General features: G+C 35.9%; 1 protein-coding gene and 1 pseudogene across 1 annotated transcript; one reads left to right on the plus strand and one right to left on the minus strand.

Moving 5' to 3' along the window:
- The first annotated feature begins 3798 nt into the window (after positions 1 to 3798).
- LOC147299808 (uncharacterized) lies at positions 3799 to 6150 on the plus strand. The gene is made up of 2 exons (XM_086250509.1): positions 3799 to 4102; positions 5307 to 6150. Exon 2 carries the CDS (start codon positions 5367 to 5369, stop codon positions 5928 to 5930), a length of 564 nt encoding a protein of 187 aa, XP_086106635.1. The 5' UTR covers positions 3799 to 4102; positions 5307 to 5366; the 3' UTR covers positions 5931 to 6150.
- An 11082-nt stretch (positions 6151 to 17232) lies between these two features.
- Positions 17233 to 18171, minus strand: LOC147299809 (secreted RxLR effector protein 161 pseudogene; annotated as a pseudogene).
- Between the last annotated feature and the right edge of the window lie 874 nt (positions 18172 to 19045).

A 19045-nucleotide genomic window follows, 5' to 3' on the forward strand; every position in this document is an offset into this window, starting at 1 on the left:
AAACAATACCAGAATCAAAGACAAGCAGACAAGGTCACATATCAGAAATAGCCAATTCAAACAGAAATTTAAGGAATTGCTTAGACTCTTGGACTTCTCGGATTGCCACTAACCCTAGCCACTCAATCAACACTTAGTTTCCATAAACTAAACTCCTAAAGAACTTAGAGATTGGGGTTGAGGTTCTTACCAGAGTCTTCTTTGAAGAACAATGCAGGCTGCACCTTCTTTATTTCTCCCTGCAGGTTGGTTTCTCCTCTCTTGAATGTCCTTTAAGTCCCTCTCTTCCTCTCTCTCTCTCTCTCTTTTTTTTTTTTTTGAATTAATGTAATGGATTGGAAAGAGTTTGTCTAAAGGAAGATTGGCTTTTAAAGAGATGAATGTGACTGTTGGGAGGGAAAACAAAGAGTCATGACCAGGCTGTCTATTTTTGGCGAAGGAAGGGGTTTATGGAGCAGTTGTCAGATTTTTAAGTTTTTCAAGAAAGCTCTAATTGGCTGACCAATCCCATTGGTCTCTCTCTCTCTCTCTCTCTATCTATCTATCTATCTATCTATCTATCTCTCTCTCTCTCTCTCTCTCTCTCTCTCTCTCTCTCTCTCTCTCCAGCTGATCACTAAGTCTAATGAGCTAGGCCTACTAACCCATCCACCACTCACAGCCCTTTACTTAAGTAATTTGGTTTAAGTTAAGTGATCATCATTCCTATTTTCTTTCAAACCCAAATCCACAATCAACCTATGTCATGATCACTATCTCTTATCAGGGCCACCTTCCTTATCTCTTCTCTAAGTAACCTAGGTTTCTAGTCCTAGTCACTATGGTCGGTCAACACTAGGGTTCAAGAGGTCAAACCCTTAACCCTCTAGTATTCCCCCTTGCAATCCTAACAACTAACCAAGCATAAGCACAAAAAATACACAAGTATAGTCATATATGAAATCCAAAAATATTAACCAAGTATATAGATAAAAAATATCAACTAAATTGAACACAATTAACATAAGTCCATCAATAGAGTAAAATAATTTTTCATAAAATTAAACAGGTGGTTTAAATCCACATCTTGAGTTTTCAAAATGTAAAAATTAGCACTAAGCTAGTTAATTAATTCATTCGCACCTTTAAAGCAAAATTATTAAAAACTGGGGTGCTACATTGCAGTCGTTACTATTTGAGTGCTGCAGCGCATACTATCTTGTGTTTCATCCAACATACATCATCTTTTTAGGGTTCATGGTTTAAACGAAATTTCTAACATTTCAGCAATTAACATATGAGAATGGTATATAACAGAAAGAAACCCTAAACCCTAAACGATATTGTGGAACCCACATGAAACCAAAGCAAAATATGTAATAATTTGAAATGTCATACAATCCTTCGCGGGGTTCTTGATTGAATTGATCACAGTGTCGAATTTATTGGATCTGAGAAAACGAGAAGGATAAAAAAAGAAATTAAATCTCATAAATACCTTTGTTGGACGATCGAATCGAATTCTACGGTTGGTATATTACGGCTTGCGCGGCCTCGATTGTTCGCGGTCTTGTTGCAGATGTCGACAATGACTTTGTTTGTGGTGGTCTAATGGAGCATCTGCTGCAAAAGACAGCGATTGGAGTTTTGCTTGCGAAGACTGTGGAGAAGACGAAGAAAGTCGAATGTCTAGTCAACATGTGGATTGTCTAGTTGCTACAGGCAAGGAATAAAATTTCATTTTTTTAGGGTGTCGAAATCGAAACACATGTTTAATAATTTTTCAGAAAAATTTCGTCGAAATTTCGCCGAAATTTATCGAAATTTATCGAAATTTTCATATTTTCTATTTTCTCCAACTTTAAAAATTCATCAAAAATAGCTGGAGACTCCAAATAATTCACCAAAAAATTCTACGAACTCGTATTGATGAGTTCTAATTTCCTATAACCTCAAAATAGTCAAATTGCTTTCAAAAAAATTATGAAAAATCCTACTCTTATAATTTAATTCTGAAAAAAATAATAATCGTCAAATTCTTGAATTTTCATTTTCTAAAATTCATTTCCACACAACTAAGCTCTAGAACCACAACCAAAGGTCTAAGTTAGTTAAAATAAATTTAAAGAAATTTCTAATTCCTTTAAACAAACCTTAAAACAAATTTGAAAAATATAAGTAACAAAATTACCATAAGCAAAAATTTGGGTTGTTACACTTAGTGAAGACAAAGCTTGGCTAAGTAAGAGACACGGAAAAAAAGGAAGGAAAGATAAAAAATAAAAAAAAGACTGAAGAGAGAGGCACGGGGAAAAAAAAGTAAGGAAAGAAAAAAAAAAAGAGGGGGGGTTTGGGGCCTTTGGGCAATTGGAAAGAAGAAAAAAAAGGTTTGAGATTTCTTTTAGTTATTTTAAACTTAAACTTTAATACATTTTTATATAAAAAAATAATTAAAAGTATCCTAAAAGGCTTAAAACTTAAGATCCTAAAAAATGTAGAGTATATAGGGTTTAATGTATAGATTATAGAGTATAAAGAGTATTAGGGTATATAGAATATATAGAGTATTAGGGTTTAGCTTTTAGTGTATAATTAAATTATACAGTATAAATTAAGAATATACTAATTTTGTTTATTCATTATACTAATTTTATTTAATAGTATTTGCTCCAGCGCGCATTATATTCACCTTATATCACATGAAACCTACTATATAATTTGATTTCTTCAATGTTTTTTATCAATTAAGTAGATAATATGTTAAATAAACATATGGTAAAGTTTCATTCAAAATTTCCATCATTTCCATCTAATTTATGTCGAAATTTAAAAATCTTCAAAATTTCCGTCGAAATTTCCATCGAAATTTCTTCGAAACTCGAAATTTTATTCCTTAGCCACATGATATATGTATAAGGGTATTTTGGTCTGAAAAAATGCAAAAGGTCATAAACGTAAGTTTTGGGGCTCGGATGTCAAAAAATTTTAAGCGGTATTTAAAAGAATTATTGAATAAAGTTTCTGAAGCGACTCTTTCTATTGCACAAACACCAATATTTTGGTAAGAGTAATCCGTTTAATAAGCTTCTCTTATTTTTATTCTCAAATCACAAATACAAACAAACCTAGTTGTTCAACCCAAATGAAAGACCAAAAAAAAAAAATTGAATATGTGAAATTAAGGATAAATTAATTAAGGGAAAATTAATTAAAGAGAGAGAGGCAACAAACCAATTTTCATGGGCGGAAAAGTAAATTTGAAAAATAGATAACTGACTATTAGATTTAAGCCGAAACGATCTTAGCCATTCGGACCTGAAGATAAATTTTAGTATTTAAAAACCGTTATGTTTTATTACATAGACTAACCTCTCCATATTCGCTCCCACAAGTATGAAGCAGTTTTTTCTATTGCACAAACATCGATATTTTGGCAAACATAATTCGTTTAATAGACTTCTCCTATTTCTATTCTCAAATCATAAATATAAACAAACCTAGTTGTTCAACCCAAATGAAAAACTAAAAAAAATTGAATATGTGAAATTAAAGAGAAATTAATTAAGGAGATATAATTAAGAGAAATTAATTAAGGGGAGGAAGGCGGCAAACTAATTCTTATGGGAAGGAAAGTAAATTTGAAAAATAGATAACTGACCATGAATTTAAGCCGAAACAATTTCAATCATTTAGAACTAGAGATAAATTTTAAAATTTTAAAATCGTTCGATTTTATTATATAGATATAATATTCATTTATGTAAAAATATACATGTAACAAATAAAACGGAAAATTCATTAAAGTAAAAACAAAACACAGAAGATGGAAACAAACCCTGAAACCCTCACCTCACCCAAAACCAGTAACCTCACGGTCCTCACCAGTCACCCAGACTCTCTCTAGCCGCCCTTTCGCCCCCCTCTTCACTCGCCACTCTCTCTCTCTCTCTCTCTCTCTCTCTCTCTCTCTCTCTCTCACCACCACGTCGCACTTTCACCATCTCTCTCTTTCAATCTCACTCGAAAGTCGAAACCCAGAGTCAAATCGATATTCACCAGTGGCCTCTCTGCAGCATACCCATCTTCCCGACCTCTCTTAGGGTCTCCTTCGCCGATTTGAAAGGTAATTTTTAACCTAGGTTTCGATTTAGGGATTTTGGTGTTATAGGGATGTTGATTTAGAATTTCGATTTCTGTTAGGGTCTTCAAGTTTTAGCCTTATTTTGATGTTAATTTGCTAATCATATGTCTCAGATCTGTTAGGGTTGTTGAGTTTGCTGCTTCTGTTAAGGTAGTGGCCCTGTGGATATCCGGATAACCGAACCTGTCGGTTTGGGAAGGGCTTGGATCGGTTTCGGTTCCTGGATATGCCATTCCGATCATTTCGGTTTGGTTCTGTGGTTCGACCGAACTGTGCCCACCCCTAGTCCACTTGTATCTATGTATTGTTTTCTTGCTATCAGTATATCTTTAAATGGAAAATATTGTTTGCCTGCAAGTTCCCCTTTACCCTATTAGAGCATGAAAGCGGACATATATTACGGGCAAGGATGCCTCAATCCACTGATGCTCTGGGGAAATGGAAAGTCTATTAGGCCACTTCTATCCGACTTTGCACCTTGAGAAAAAGGAAATTCATCTTCAAGTTATTAGGCTTTCTTATATATCCGTGCATACTTGCTATTTGAGTTTGGTGACATTATAGCTAAAGAAAGCCTTTAGCATAAACTTCCACAATTTCAGTTAGCTTTTCATTTTGTATTCTGACCACAAATACCTAGCACTATTGTTTTACTTTGGTGAGAATGAAAAGCTCAACTTGTTGCAACACTTTAATCACTTATATTGAAATGCCCCATTTTCCGCTTTCTTATTTGAGATCACTTGAGTTGTTTTTGTTTGACTACACATTGACAATGCAAGAGAATAATTTCATGATTATTTGCGATCTTGGTATTAAAAACACTGAACAAATTTTTAGCAAATATGCATGCAATTGTTATTGATTGTGTTTACAATAGCTTGCTAATTGCTATGCTTTGAGCCCTGTTTGAATGATGATTCTGTAGCCATTCATCTTTCTTGTGCCTTTGTTCTTTTCACTAATGTGACTCAAGTATTGGATAATTCCAGTCAAAGTGTATATCAAGCATACAATTCATGAGTGCTTAAACTTCTGACAAATAATTATGAATGCAATTGACTGAAATTTTCTGTAATTGTTCTCTGGTGAATCAATGCTCCAGTGGTTGTTTGCATGTTGACAAATGTATGAATACTAATTAATGATACTATGTTTATGGAATATCAACAATACAAAACCCTAGGAGAGCAAGTACGGACAAAGAAATCTTCGTTCCAAAACCTCCCTAAAGTCCCAGACCAAGATGAGACCTTTAGACGAGACCGAGACCACAACAGTGTTCGAAAAGCTGTTCAAGTTCACAGGCAACAACCTCAAAAACATTGTCGAGAACCCTTCTCATGAAGGCCCAGACCAAAGTCCAGGCCGTTACTGCTTTCGCCTCCACAAGAACAAGGTCTACTATGTTAGTGACTCACTAGTAAAGCGTGCGACAAATATAGCTAGGACCCAATTAGTCTCTCTTGGAACTTGTATCGGTAGGTTCACTCATGGTGGTAGTTTCCACATAACTGTTCAGTGTCTGAGTTTATTGGCCTCAAATGCTAAACACAAGGTCTGGCTCAAACCTACCTCCGAGATGTCGTTTCTATACGGAAACCATGTTCTGAAAGGTGGTTTGGGGAGGATTACAGAGAATATTGTGCCGGGTGATGGGGTGGTTGTGTTTTCAATGTCAGATCTTCCTTTGGGTTTTGGGATTGCGGCCAAGTCTACCCAGGATTGTAGGAAGTTGGACCCCAATGGAATTGTGGTGCTTCACCAAGCAGATATTGGTGAGTACCTGAGGATGGAGGATGAGCTTTGAACAACTGGACGGGGATTGATGGGTTTTGGCAGATGTGTTGCTGCTGTTTTGGGGATTTGCCTCCTGGGTTATGTGTGAAAGTCTATGATTTTGATCAATACATGCTTTTAAGGTTTCTGGGATTTTAATTATTTTCTTGAATTTCATCTGTTACGTGATTGGAAGTTTGGTATCAAATATTGATTAATAGGAACTTCTATCATTTGGGATTTTGATGATTTTCTTAATTTTGGCACTAGATATAAATTTTGTTCTTTATTTTTTTCATAAATTTTAAGAATATATATCATTTTTGTATTAGTTATATATTTTTACGTTTTCTTAAAGTATACATATCATTTCCTGACACCAAAAAAACAAAGAGAGAATACATATCATTTTGCCTATAAACATTATTAAATTTCCCATACTTTATTATTTATGGGTAATCCTTCACCCACGAACTCTTTTCCCAGCACTTCTCCCAAGTGCCAACTACCTGCATGGTTTTCACATTATCATGTGTGCTTGTCCACATTATCATGTGTGCTTATCCTTTGTAAAGCATGCTAAAAATGACAAAACTGATCTTGCTGGAAATCTGTATAGGCAAGAGCCGATTTGGAGCAACCAATCATGCTGAATTATTCATGCACATTGATCATAGAAGTATCCCTTGTGTGTAAAGCTAGTGGGCTACAGAACCAAACAGCAGATTGATTTTGCAAAACTAGGAAATAAATTATCAAACAGTTCACAAATTGCTAATTTACTAATTTAGTTTGGAGAGAAATTCTCATATAACTATGAGAAAAGTAAGCATGCTACAGATTGAGGAGGATGAGCTATTGGTTTGGAAAATACATGTTTTATTTCAGTTCAAATCTCGCAATCCATTGGCCAAAAAGAAAAAAAAAAAAAATCTTGCAATCCAATGACTCACTATTCTCATGCTTATGCAGACTTATATTTCTCATACTTATAAACAAATTTCTTATAATACGGAACTCCCTCTAGAACTCAAGTCACAAAGTAGATCCATGTCCTTATATTCCTACTTCTGGCCTACTCATTATTTTCAGCCCAATGAGCATTTTAGTTAGTTGAGCCCCGTATCTTCATGCTGTTTAACCCATAAACAGTTTCTATTATCATCCTTCTTGTTCGGGCAATTCCACCATCTCTCAAGCCCATTGAATTAAATCATTTAGCCAATCCATTTCCACCCTCACAATGTTCCAGATCTAAATTGAATTGAATATCTGATTTTCCATGGCAGACATTTAATTGAAGTTTTTGGTCTAATCGAATTTTAATTGAATATCCCAATTACTCATAATTCAAATGTGAATTAGTTAGTACCTGACTTTTTTTGTTTGAATACTATCTAACTTTTGAGCTACTAATTTTTATTATTTTATTTTGACTCATTAGGCCTTCTTAAATGAAAATAAAATAATAAATTATAGAAAGATAAAAAGAGGAAGGGACATGAGGGAGAGAGAGTAGTGTGGGTAAAAACATAAGCTATAATTAGTGGGTGAATTAGTTATTTTTTAATTTTACTTTAATGACTTTTTACTGTTTTAACCTTTTTAAATAAAATTTTATTATTAATTTTGTTTATTAAAAAGTGCTTATATTCCTACCTCCTTATTTTATTTTCTCACTTACCTTATTTTTACACCCTCCATTAAATTTGAAAATAATATTTAAACACTCTTCGCACCTCTCATTATTTCTATAATACCCTTTGATATACCAACTCAAACACCCACTCAATAAACACTCTTTCCACCCCCCTTAACTATTATCCCACCTAGCCATTGTTTTCTTTATTTCTTCCAAAATCGCTCCAATTATATATGACATCATTGTGTTCTACAAGGTGTACCCCAAGATACTGACATGCCTAATATTAGCATAAAGTAATATGCATCATTGTCAACTTAATTAGATTATGTCTTAACTAATTAATTAATTGATAGTATTAATTATGGAACATAGAGTAGTAGTGGGATTCATTTTCCATATTCCTTATTATAGCTATAAGGAAGAAGAAAATGATCAGAAAGGATCATATGATATCATCCTGGAAGATTTTTTGGGATCTTTTATGGTGGTTCCGCCCAAGAGTTGAATTCACGTGGTTGTCCTACTCCAAAAAAGAAAAAAAAAAAAAAAAAGGCATAAATTCAATTTAGACACATAACTATATAAGCTATTTCAACGGGGTCCATGAACTTTAAAATATTTCAAATATACACCCGATCTATTATCTAAATTGAAAAATGAATTTATGTCCATTGATTCGTTGAGAGATCAGTTAAATGACAACTTGGCTTTTGCTGACCGAGATTAATTGGCGACGTGGCGCTATCTTAGCAAACATTTCCCGCCAAATGAGCAACACAGGCCCACAATTTAATAATAATAGAGAGAGAGTTTGTGGGCCCATGTCAGGGGTTAGGTGGACCCGTGTCGCTCATTTCCCGCCAAATGAGCGACACAGGTCCACCTAACCCTTGACACGGGTCCACAAACTCATCATCTCTTTCTCGCTAGTTGAATACAAGTGAGAGATTTATATTCAAATTTGGGGGAAAACGTGATGTTTTTTGGAGACTAAATGGTCAGGAGAGCATTCGACGAGCGGGAAAGAGGTGATGAGTGTGTGGGCCCGTGTCAAGTGGACATGTGTTGCTCATTTGGCTGGAAATGTATGCTGAGTTGGTGCCACATCGCCAATTAATCTCTGTTAGCAAAAGGCAAGTTGACATTTAACTGATCTCTCAATAAATTGATGGACGGAATTTCATTTTTTCAATTTACATAATAAATCAGGTGTATATTTGAAATATTTGAAAGTTCGTGGACCCCGTTGAAATAGCATATATAGTTATGTGTCTAAATTGAATTTATGCAAAAAAAAAAATGAAAGCATTTCACGAAAAGAGTTGTTTTGCTTACCTTTTCACTAGGTGAATTCTCTCTAATGTCAATTTGATTGTCTATCACTCAAAAACAGTATAATCAAATAAATAATATATGAGAAAATAAGAGAAAGTTTTTTAGGATTTATGAAGTTTAGGTCGTTGTAAAGAGGTGGGTAGGGAAGATTTTTTTTTTTTTTTTTAGTGAATCCTTAGAGGTCATTTTATAAAAAGATAAATTTGTCATTATTTTTTTCATTAAAATATGGGTGGAAAAATAAGACAAGGGGTGAGAATGTAACCACTCTTATTAAAACGTATTTTAGATCAACTAAATTTTAGTGATACATGTAACATCAAAACTTTTATTTAAGCTTTATAATAGTATAGATTGAATAGATATAGATTAAAAAAAAAAGTGCCACGGTAAGAGTTAGGATCAATCAACATTATCATGAGTTACAGAAATATGTGGATTAGGTCTTATTATTATTATTATTATTATTATTATTATTTTATCAAAAGTGGATTAGTTATTATCAGGGAATGAAATTTCGAAAATTTCGGTGAAATTTCGGCGAAATTTTCGTTTTTTAGAGATCCCGAAATTTTATAACATATCTATTAATTTTCGTTAATTTTTCGACGAAATTTTCGAAATTTCGCGAAATTTCGCTCTACCGAAATTTCGAAGCTGCCACACACATGTTTTTGTAAACTTTCGGCGAAATTTCGCTCAAATTTGGCAAAATTTCGATAAACCCATCCATTTTTAGCATTTTCCAGCCCTCCCCTCGACGAGTTCTCTGCACTTCCCAGCCCCCTCGGCGACTTCTCTACATTTTCCAGCTCCCTCCCCCACTGGCTTCCCCCTCTCGTGACCCAAAACAGAGATCGGCGCCAAGAGAGAGTGAGGTGACAGAGATGCAACAGAGAGAGGGGAGAAAGAGAACTGAGCAACAGAGAGAGGGGAGAGAGAGAGAGAGAGAGAGAGAGAGAGAGAGAGAGAGGAGAAGAGAAGAGGCGGCACAAATAAGTTGAGAAAGAATGAAACACTGAAGAGATATGTTAGGGTTGGTTAACAACTTGATATATAATATATTAAATTATTAATATTAGTTTATTAAAGAATATGAGTATAAATATAATATCTTAGACAAACGCTCATAACAAGTCAATGGTCCAGTGGAGGAGGCTTTCCTTCTTCTACTGGTTTTGTGTTCGAATCATGTGGTGGAAGTAACATGTTTAATATTTTTTTAGAGTTTTAGAGTTTTAGGAATTTCATGTATAAGAAACTTAATAAAAAAAATAAAAACATATATAAACTAAACAACTATATAAACATAATTATATAATTTTTGTACAAAAAAAAAACATAATTACATAATCTATGGGTATTACTATTAAGTATTAACTAGTTTAATTAAAAACTTTGTACTAAAACTATATACATTACATACTTAAAAATGTTTTTTTGTCAGATATTAGGGTATTAAAAATGTAATAAAACCTAATTAAAAGTTCAAAACAATATAAACTATAATATGGTTTTTTTTTTTTTTATAGAAAAACTATAATATGCATTTAGTAATTTTATATAAGTTTATAAACTAAATATCACTATGGAGTATTTAAGTTTATAATTTTATATAAGTTTGTAAGTATATAAGTTTAATATAATTTAGGGTTTATGGAGTGGTTTATTGTTGATGGTTTATGGTTTAGGAGGTAGGGTTGAGTAAATTTAATAATATACAGTATATGGTATATAGAGGGTATAGCCTTACATGGTATAGGGTATATGGAGGGTTATAGCCTTACATGATATATGGTATATAGAGGGTATATAGTCTAGGGTTTAGGGTATGAGGTGTTATTTATATAATTATTAATCAGTGACCCATTTTTCTAATAGTATTTGCATTCAGCGCGCATTATATTCACCTTATATCACATGAAACCTACTATATAATTTGATTTCTTCAATATTTTTTATCTATATAGTAGATAATATGTTAAATAAACATATGGTCAATTTTCATTCAAAATTTCCGTATTTTGATAGTAATTTCCGTCGTTTTTGTCTAATTTTATCGAAATCGAAATTTCCGCGAAAATTTCCATCGAAATTTCCATCGAAAATTTCCATGAAATCGAAATTACACTCCTTGGTTATTATAACCACCTGCACGAACTAAAGGTCATAACAACTTGTACAAGAGATATTATGAAATATAAAAAAAACACAAATAGATTTTGGAGATTGCTCAGTGTGTTTGGGGGTTTGCCTCTTAAATATTTCAGGGGACAATAACTCCAAAGAAAATTAATAGAAACAAATAAAATTTAATTATTTGGAAAAACAAAGTAGCGGGAAAACATAGTGACATCCAACTACAAAGAACAAGAGCTACTTAAACACCATAAATAAAGTAATTTAAGATATATAGAACCAAAATTATGAAGATGATGATGGTATTGATTTTACCATGTGCGAGTTGCAATGCATGCCGGTAAGGAAGAGGCTCATTCTTCTCTTCCCCTATCTCACTTTCTTTTTCAAGTTCCCTCTTATCTTGGATCATCATTTCAATATGGTGATTTTTTAAAAATTCGCAATCTTCCTAATTTTGTTGAACTTCTTCCAATCTTTAAAAGAAAACATGTTAGACCTAGAGGGCCTAAAAGACCTCCTAAAACTCCAGAAAAATCTCCAGAAATTCCAAAAAAACCTCCAAGACCTCTTCTTCCTAGAAGTCCTCCTTTTCCCGAACATTCTATTCCTAAAACAATTCCTAAGCTTCCTGCCCGTAAAAAAGGACCTGGGAGGTTGTCATCTCCTGACATTCACAATTTGTCTTGTTGTAGAAACAAGAATATGCACAAACGATCAAGTCCATGAGGTGAGCAATTGCTTGACCCTCTCTTTGCAATGAATGCTCATGACAACTCTCACTTTCATCTACTGTTTTTATCTTGATATCAATGCCTGTGGACGTACTTGCCTCTTTGTTTGTTTGTTTGCTTTGCAGTTACTATTGATGGAAATGTAGAGATTGAACCTCTTTTTTTTTTGGTAGCAGTTGGAGAAGGATGCTTGAGAGTGAAGATGAACAGTTGTCGATTTGGTAAAGTTGAAGAAAGAGATCGATTTGGCCAAGAAAAGAAGGAGATGAGTTTTGGGCTGTTTTTGTAGTTGGGTTAGATTAGGCTTGTGTCTTGGGCTAATATTGTTTTTATAATAGGCGGGCTCAGTTTCAGTTTTCGTCCTTTTGGTGATGCGTTGATGTGTTGTGATTTTGAATCGTCGAAGTTTCCAGGGAGTTTAGCCGACCGGTCAGAGCTTTGGCTGATCGATCGCCTTGCTCCAGAGGCTTCTCGCGGGGCAGGTTGGCCAACTGGTCATAGAAATGACTGATCGGTCACCTGAAGTCAGAGAGTCGAGTTTTGGGGCAGATTTTGGGTTTCCTAGAAGCGTACAGTTTTAGAAGACAAAGAAGACTTGCACAAGACTTTTCTAGTGTGGGAAAGAGTTTTAAAGGGTTTTCCTTGTGTAAAAGGGAATATAATTACTTAATAAGTGAATTACCTAATTCTATTAGGATTAGGAATCCATATTGTAATTAGTAAGCCTATGCTCTATAAATAGGCTACTACAAGTCTCATAGAATATAGAGAATAGCTAGAGACTTCAAGGGAAGAAACTCAAAGGGAGACTCGGATTAGAGACTTAAGGGTGAGTGACTTCAAGGGAGGGGTTTTTCAAGAGGGAAAAACACAAGAGAGCTATTTGTGCAAGAGAGAAAAGAGCGGCTGCGAGTTGGGTAGTCTAGGGTTTCAATAAGTTCTTGTAATCTTATTCTATACATAGTGCAGCTGTGATTCTCTAAGGGTCACACGGGGACGTAGGCAAAGTTTGCCGAACCTCGAGAACAAATTTGGGTGTTCTTTACTGCTTTATTGTTGTTGTTATTGTGTGTGTTTTCTAATTGTCTAATCTTAGAATACATCAAAGAAAATGGTCAAGGGAAGGGTGTTAATCACTACAATTGGTATCAGAGCCAAGTTAGGCTTAAAAGTTTCTGCGATGTCTAGAGGAGGAAGAAGCATGGACTTAGGGGATTTAAGGCCTGCTTTGAAGCCGTATGATGGAAAGGATGATTTTACAGATTGGTAACGGATGATGAGGAATGTGCTGGTGCAACAGGATCTGGATGATGCACTTCTGGGTGAGAAGCCGACAACCACGTCAGAAGGAACATGGAACAAGGTTCTCAAGAAGGCCAAGAGTTCAATAGATATCCACTTCACAAGATCCGTGAGGTCTCACATCACAGAGACGATGACAGCAAAAGAAGCATGGGACAAGTTGGAGAGTGTTTATATGAGCAAAACGGTGTACAATAAACTCTTCTTGAAGGATGAACTCTTCGAACTTTGACTAGAAGAAGGTGGAGATGTAGCGGATCATGTATGCAAATTTCAGAATTGCATAGCTAATCTCGACAAGGTAGAAGAAGTTTACAAGGATGATGATAAGGCTATCATCTTGCTGAGATCCCCACCATCTTCTTTCAAGCACTTTCGAACAACTTTGATGTTTGGAAAAGAGACTCTAAAGCTTGATGACGTGGTGCAAATGCTTCATTCATATGCAAAGTTAGATGATTTGACCGAAGGTACTCAATCATCACAAGGCCTTTATGCTAAGGGCAAGGAGAAGAGTCGGGGGAAGGAAAGGAGTGGCAGATCTAGCAAATAACGGAAGTCCAAGGATTCCGATAAAGAATGTAGTTGCTTCGAGTGTAGTTCACTAGACCACTGGAAAAGGTATTGCTAGATATGGCTGGAGAAGAAGAAGAAAAGGGTTGAGAACTCAAGTAACATTGTGGTCGACGATGGTGAGCTTTTGGCGATATCTTCGGGTAATTCTACTTTGTATGCTTGGTATTTGGACTTCGGATGCAGTTTTCATATGTGTGCAAAAAATGAGTGGTTTCATACATATAAGGAATCTAGTGAGGGAAAAGTTTTGTTAGGAGATAACTCTGTGTGTAAGGTTCATGGCGTTGGCACGGTCAAGGTGAAAATGCAAGATGGAACTGTTAGGTTGCTTGGGAATGTGCAATATATTCCTACATTGAAGAGAAATCTTATCTCTCTTGGAAGTCTAGAGAGGAATGGGTATGCATTCAAGTCTAGAGCAGGGAAGCTCCAAGTCTCAAAAGAATCAAGTGCGATCATGAAGGGAGTTGTGCAATCTAATAATCTTTACAAGCTTTTGGAGGTTACGATGATAGGTGGAGCAGTTGCGTCTACCAAAGAGAGCTTGGATGTTGAGCTCAAGGAGCATTGTGACAAGGGAGAGCAAGGGCATCATCTCACAAAGGAAGAGTCTCATCAAATAGGTTCTATGACAAAGGAAGAAGAAGCAACAAGCCATGATTATTGCTTGGTTTAGTTATTCATCAAAGATTGACTTCAAGGATGCAGCGAGGGAAGTCAAGAAAGATGAGGAAGGTTTGATTGTTGTTAAGGAAGATGCAACTATAAAGGCAACCAAGGTGGTTATGAAAGAAATTCCAGTTCAAGGGAAGGCCAATTTCGAGCTAGTGGGACATAACACAAGGGTTGAAGAGTTTGGGCAGCAACAACAATCAACAAAGGTTCAAGAACAAGTGGAGCAAAGGAGCACAAGGCAATCCAAGCCCAAAAGTACCATCAAGCTAACTCACAAGTTTTGGTGGGAAAAGGACAGAGGTTACCATGGTGTTAGTAAGGGAAATCAGGCTACATTCAAGGGGGCTTGTGAGAGCAAGGAATGGGAACGTCAAAGGTGTGCTAGGTTGTCTCTACAAAGGAACTTCGGGTTGAAGTTCTTTCCTAAATTCAAGGGGAAAATTGGCTATGAACGGGTTTATGGAACAAAAGGCGAAGAGAATCTTGAGGCTGCAGTAAAGATTCAAAGATACAAGCTTGAGTTGAGCTTGCTCAATCTTCAAAGTTAGTTGATTGAGGTGGAGCACCTTCTCACTTAAGGTGCATTGAAGAAATAGATTTTTTGCCAATGTGAAAGGGTTCTTGGAGTTTGTTCGAGGTTACTTCAAGACTAAAGGATATCTTGAAGGTACAACATTCTTGGCTTTAGTTCCGACTTATCAAGGTGGAGATTGTTATGATTTTGACTCGTCGGAGTTTCCAGGGAGTTTGGCCGACCAGTCGGAGCCTTGGCTGACCTGTCGCCCAGCTCCAGAGGCTTCTTGGAGTTTCGAGGCAGGTTAGCTGACCGGTCATAGGAATGGTTGACCGGTCGCCCGAAGTCAGAGAGTCAAGTTTTAGGGCAGATTTAGGGTTTTCTAGAAGGGTACAGTTTTGGAAGACAAATAGGACTTGCACAAGACTTTTCTAGTGTAGGAAAGAGTTTTAAAGGGTTTTCCTTGTGTAGAAGGGAATAGAATTAGTTAATAGGTAAGTTACCTAATTCTATTAGGATTGGGAATTCATATTGTAAGTGGTAAGCCTATGGTATATAAATAGGCTACTACAAGTCTCATAGAATATAGAGAATAGCTAGAGACTTCAAGGGAAGAAACTCAAAGGGAGACTCGGGTTAGAGACTTAAGGGTGAGTGACTTCAAGGGAGGAGTTTTTCAAGAGGGAAAAACACAAGAGAGCTATTTGTGCAAGAGAGAAAAGAGCGGCTGCGAGTTTGGTAGTCTAGGGTTTCAATAAGTTCTTGTAATCTTATTCTATACATAGTGCAGCTGTGATTCTCTAAGGGTCACACGGGGACGTAGGCAAAGTTCGCTGAACCTCGAGAACAAATTTTGGTTTTATTGTTGCTGTTATTGTGTGTGTTTGCTAATTGTCTAATCCTAGAATACATCAAATACAAAGGTCACGGGAAGGGTGTTATTCACTACATGATGCTGGTCTTTTGGAAGGTGTCCACATGTTATATTTTAGACCGGTGGAAAGGTGTCCGCAAGTTAATAGAAATGGATTGGGTGCTTTTTGGTTAATGTTTTACTTTGTTATTAATACCTTATAATTAACAGACTCAAAATTAAATTCACACTACACATATAATTGTTGGACAAAATTTGTAAATAAATAATAATATTACCCAACATAATTTCACCCAAATTCATTTAAGAAATAAGGGTTTTACTATTTTAGATACGACCTATTCAAGATGAAGTACATCTCTTAATTACAATCCCTTGGCTCAAAGGAATAACCTTTGATTCCAATTGCAATGAAACCAACGGATAACTTTGTGAGTGTTTGAATTTTCAATAGGTAAAAGACCCATTGAAATAAAATTTATTAGATTGCAGTTGCACTCATATTTCAGGTTGTCTGCATACCCATTGCAGGATCAAACCACACGTAGTTCCAAGATTTTGGGAATTAAATGGGTGAATGACCAATTTAAATAATTTGAGTAATTTGGGTAGGTTTTAGAGCCCTTGGATTTGATTTGAGAAATTAATTCGGGGACTTTGTGTGTAGAATTAACTTCTAGGATATTTGGGGTAAACTTGGATGGATTACGGTTGCACCTGAATTTTGGTAGGTTGCCTACATAACCTCGACGGGATCAAACCGAATGAAGTTCGTTTACAAACTTGAGGGACTTGGATTTGGTTGGCTTTGTGCCATTTTGGAGTTGGATTTGAGTTTGGTTTTGGTTTTATACCAATTGAAAGAGTTGGTTTTGTACCACTTAAGAGAGGTGGTTTTGTACCACTTGAGAATTTGATTTGAGATTTGAAATTTGGGATTTGAATTTGAAGAATGTGCTCATTAATATTTTTATATCATTTATTTATTAAATGACACATTTTATTTTTTTTAATGGGCGTACATTTGAGAGAGAGGTCCATTGGACTTTCTTTGATTTTTATACCAATTATTTGCTAATTGTATTATATATTAATGGGCATATTATTTTGAGGACCAGCCCATCAAATTAAATTTGCACCGTCTGTCACTTATCATATCCTTCTTCGTTGCTTTGTATTGCAAGCAAACTTGTATTCCAAATTGAGGCTGACTTTCTTTTCTTCCCATGGGCCCAATTGATAGGATTTTGCAGGTAGAGTTCGCAGCCTAATATTGGCCTTGATAAACAACAGGGTGGAGAGCAATCAATCACTGCCCTTTGCATTTCTTGCAACAAGCGACCCGTGCATTTGTGTTTGGGATTAGACTGAACAGAGAATGGTTTAGGGTTTTCAAATATAATTCTTGCTTAATTGATTAAGACCACAAAATGTGGTTTATATACACGGGCCTATAACTAAAATACAGGAATTAATAAATTATCTAATTAATTCTAATAATTACATAATAACCACATGGGTTCACATCAACACTTCCCCTCAAGTTGGTGCATATATATCGCACATGCCCAACTTGTCTAGTGAGTCCAAAAACACCCTATTTGCTACCGCCTTGGTCAACACATCTGCAAGCTGATCCTCAGACTTCACAAATGGGAAGTTGATAATCTTAGCTTCAAGCTTCTCTTTAATGAAGTGTCGATCAATCTCAATGTGTTTTGTTCTATCATGCTGAACAGGATTATGTGCTATATCAATAGCAGATTTGTTATCACAAAACAAGTCCATAGGCTTGGTAGGTGGACACCCTAAATCAGTCAATAAATGTCTCAACCATAAAAGTTCAACTACTCCAAGTGTCATACCTCTGTATTCAGCCTCTGCACTTGATCTAGATACAACCGATTGCTTTTTACTCCTCCAGGTCACCAAGTTTCCTCCTACAAAAGTAAAGTAGCCTGAGGTAGACCTCCTATCATCTGCTGAACCACCCCAGTCTGCATCAGAAAAACCTTCAACATTCACATGACCATGATTAGCAAACAACAACCCTTTACCAGGTGCAGATTTTAAATACCGCAAAATTCGCTCCACAGCATCCATATGGGGTTTACACGGGGCATGCATAAACTGGCTTACTACACTAACCGCATAAGCAATGTCAGGTCTAGTGTGAGACAAATATATCAATCTTCCAACAAGTCTCTGATATCGCCCCTTATCTGCAGGCAAGGCCCCCAAACACTCGAAAAGTCTATGGTTTTGTTCCATAGGAGTGACAGCTGGCTTACACCCAAGCATACCAGTTTCAGACAACAAGTCTAAAACATATTTCCTTTGAGATAGGAATATGCCATGTTTAGACCGAGCAACTTCTATCCCAAGAAAGAACTTCAAGTCCCCCAGCTGTTTCATTTCTAACTCTCTAGACAAGTACCTCTGCAAATTAGAGATTTCCTCATAATCATCTCCAGTCATAACCATATCATCAATGTAAATGATAAGAGCAGTAATCTTCTTCCCCCTTTTCTTTAGGAACAAAGTATGATCAAAATTACTCTGCAGATAACCATAGTTCTTCATTGCACGGGTGAATCTCCCAAACCAGGCTCTTGGAGATTGTTTAAGACCATATAAAGACTTTCTCAGTCTACATACTAATCTTGTATTATCAAACTCTGGTATACCTGGAGGGGGATCCATGTATACTTCTTCAGTCAAATCACCATGGAGAAAGGCATTCTTTACATCAAACTGAAGGAGTGGCCAATCTTTGTTAGCGGCCAAAGACAACAGAACCCGTACTGTATTCAACTTGGCCACTGGAGCAAACGTCTCCAAGTAGTCTATGCCATAGGACTGTGTATAACCCTTTGCTACCAACCTTGCCTTATACCTTTCAACTGATCCATCAGCTTTGTGTTTGACTGCAAACACCCATCTGCATCCAACTGTCTTCTTCCCCTTAGGTAGAGAAACCAACTCCCAGGTTGAATTCTTCTGTAATGCCGCCATTTCTTCAGCCATAGCCTTGGTCCATCTAGAATCTGCAAGAGCATCCTGCAATCTACTAGGAATAGAAACAGAAGATAATTGCAGAACATACGATTCATATGACTTTGAAAGCCTAACAGATGACACATGATTATTAATTGAGTACCTAACTTTGGCATTTGGATCTGGCTCATATATAGCTGGTGGTTGTCCTCGGTTAGACCGAGGAGGAAGTGTAAATTTAGAAGCATTAGAAACAAGATCTGAACCAGAATGTGAATCAAGAGTATTGTTTGTTACCTCAATGGATGAAGAAGATTGATTCAATGGAGTAGGAGAGATGGCGGTACTATCATGG

The sequence above is a fragment of the Dryas octopetala genome, chromosome 1 (genome assembly GCF_963921425.1).
Source record: "Dryas octopetala chromosome 1, drDryOcto1.1, whole genome shotgun sequence".
Classification (NCBI taxonomy): domain Eukaryota; kingdom Viridiplantae; phylum Streptophyta; class Magnoliopsida; order Rosales; family Rosaceae; genus Dryas; species Dryas octopetala.

Coding starts and splice junctions, on each gene's coding strand:
- LOC147299808 (XM_086250509.1), top strand. CDS start 5,367: ATGAGACCTTTAGACGAGACCGAGACCACAACAGTGTTCGAAAAGCTG.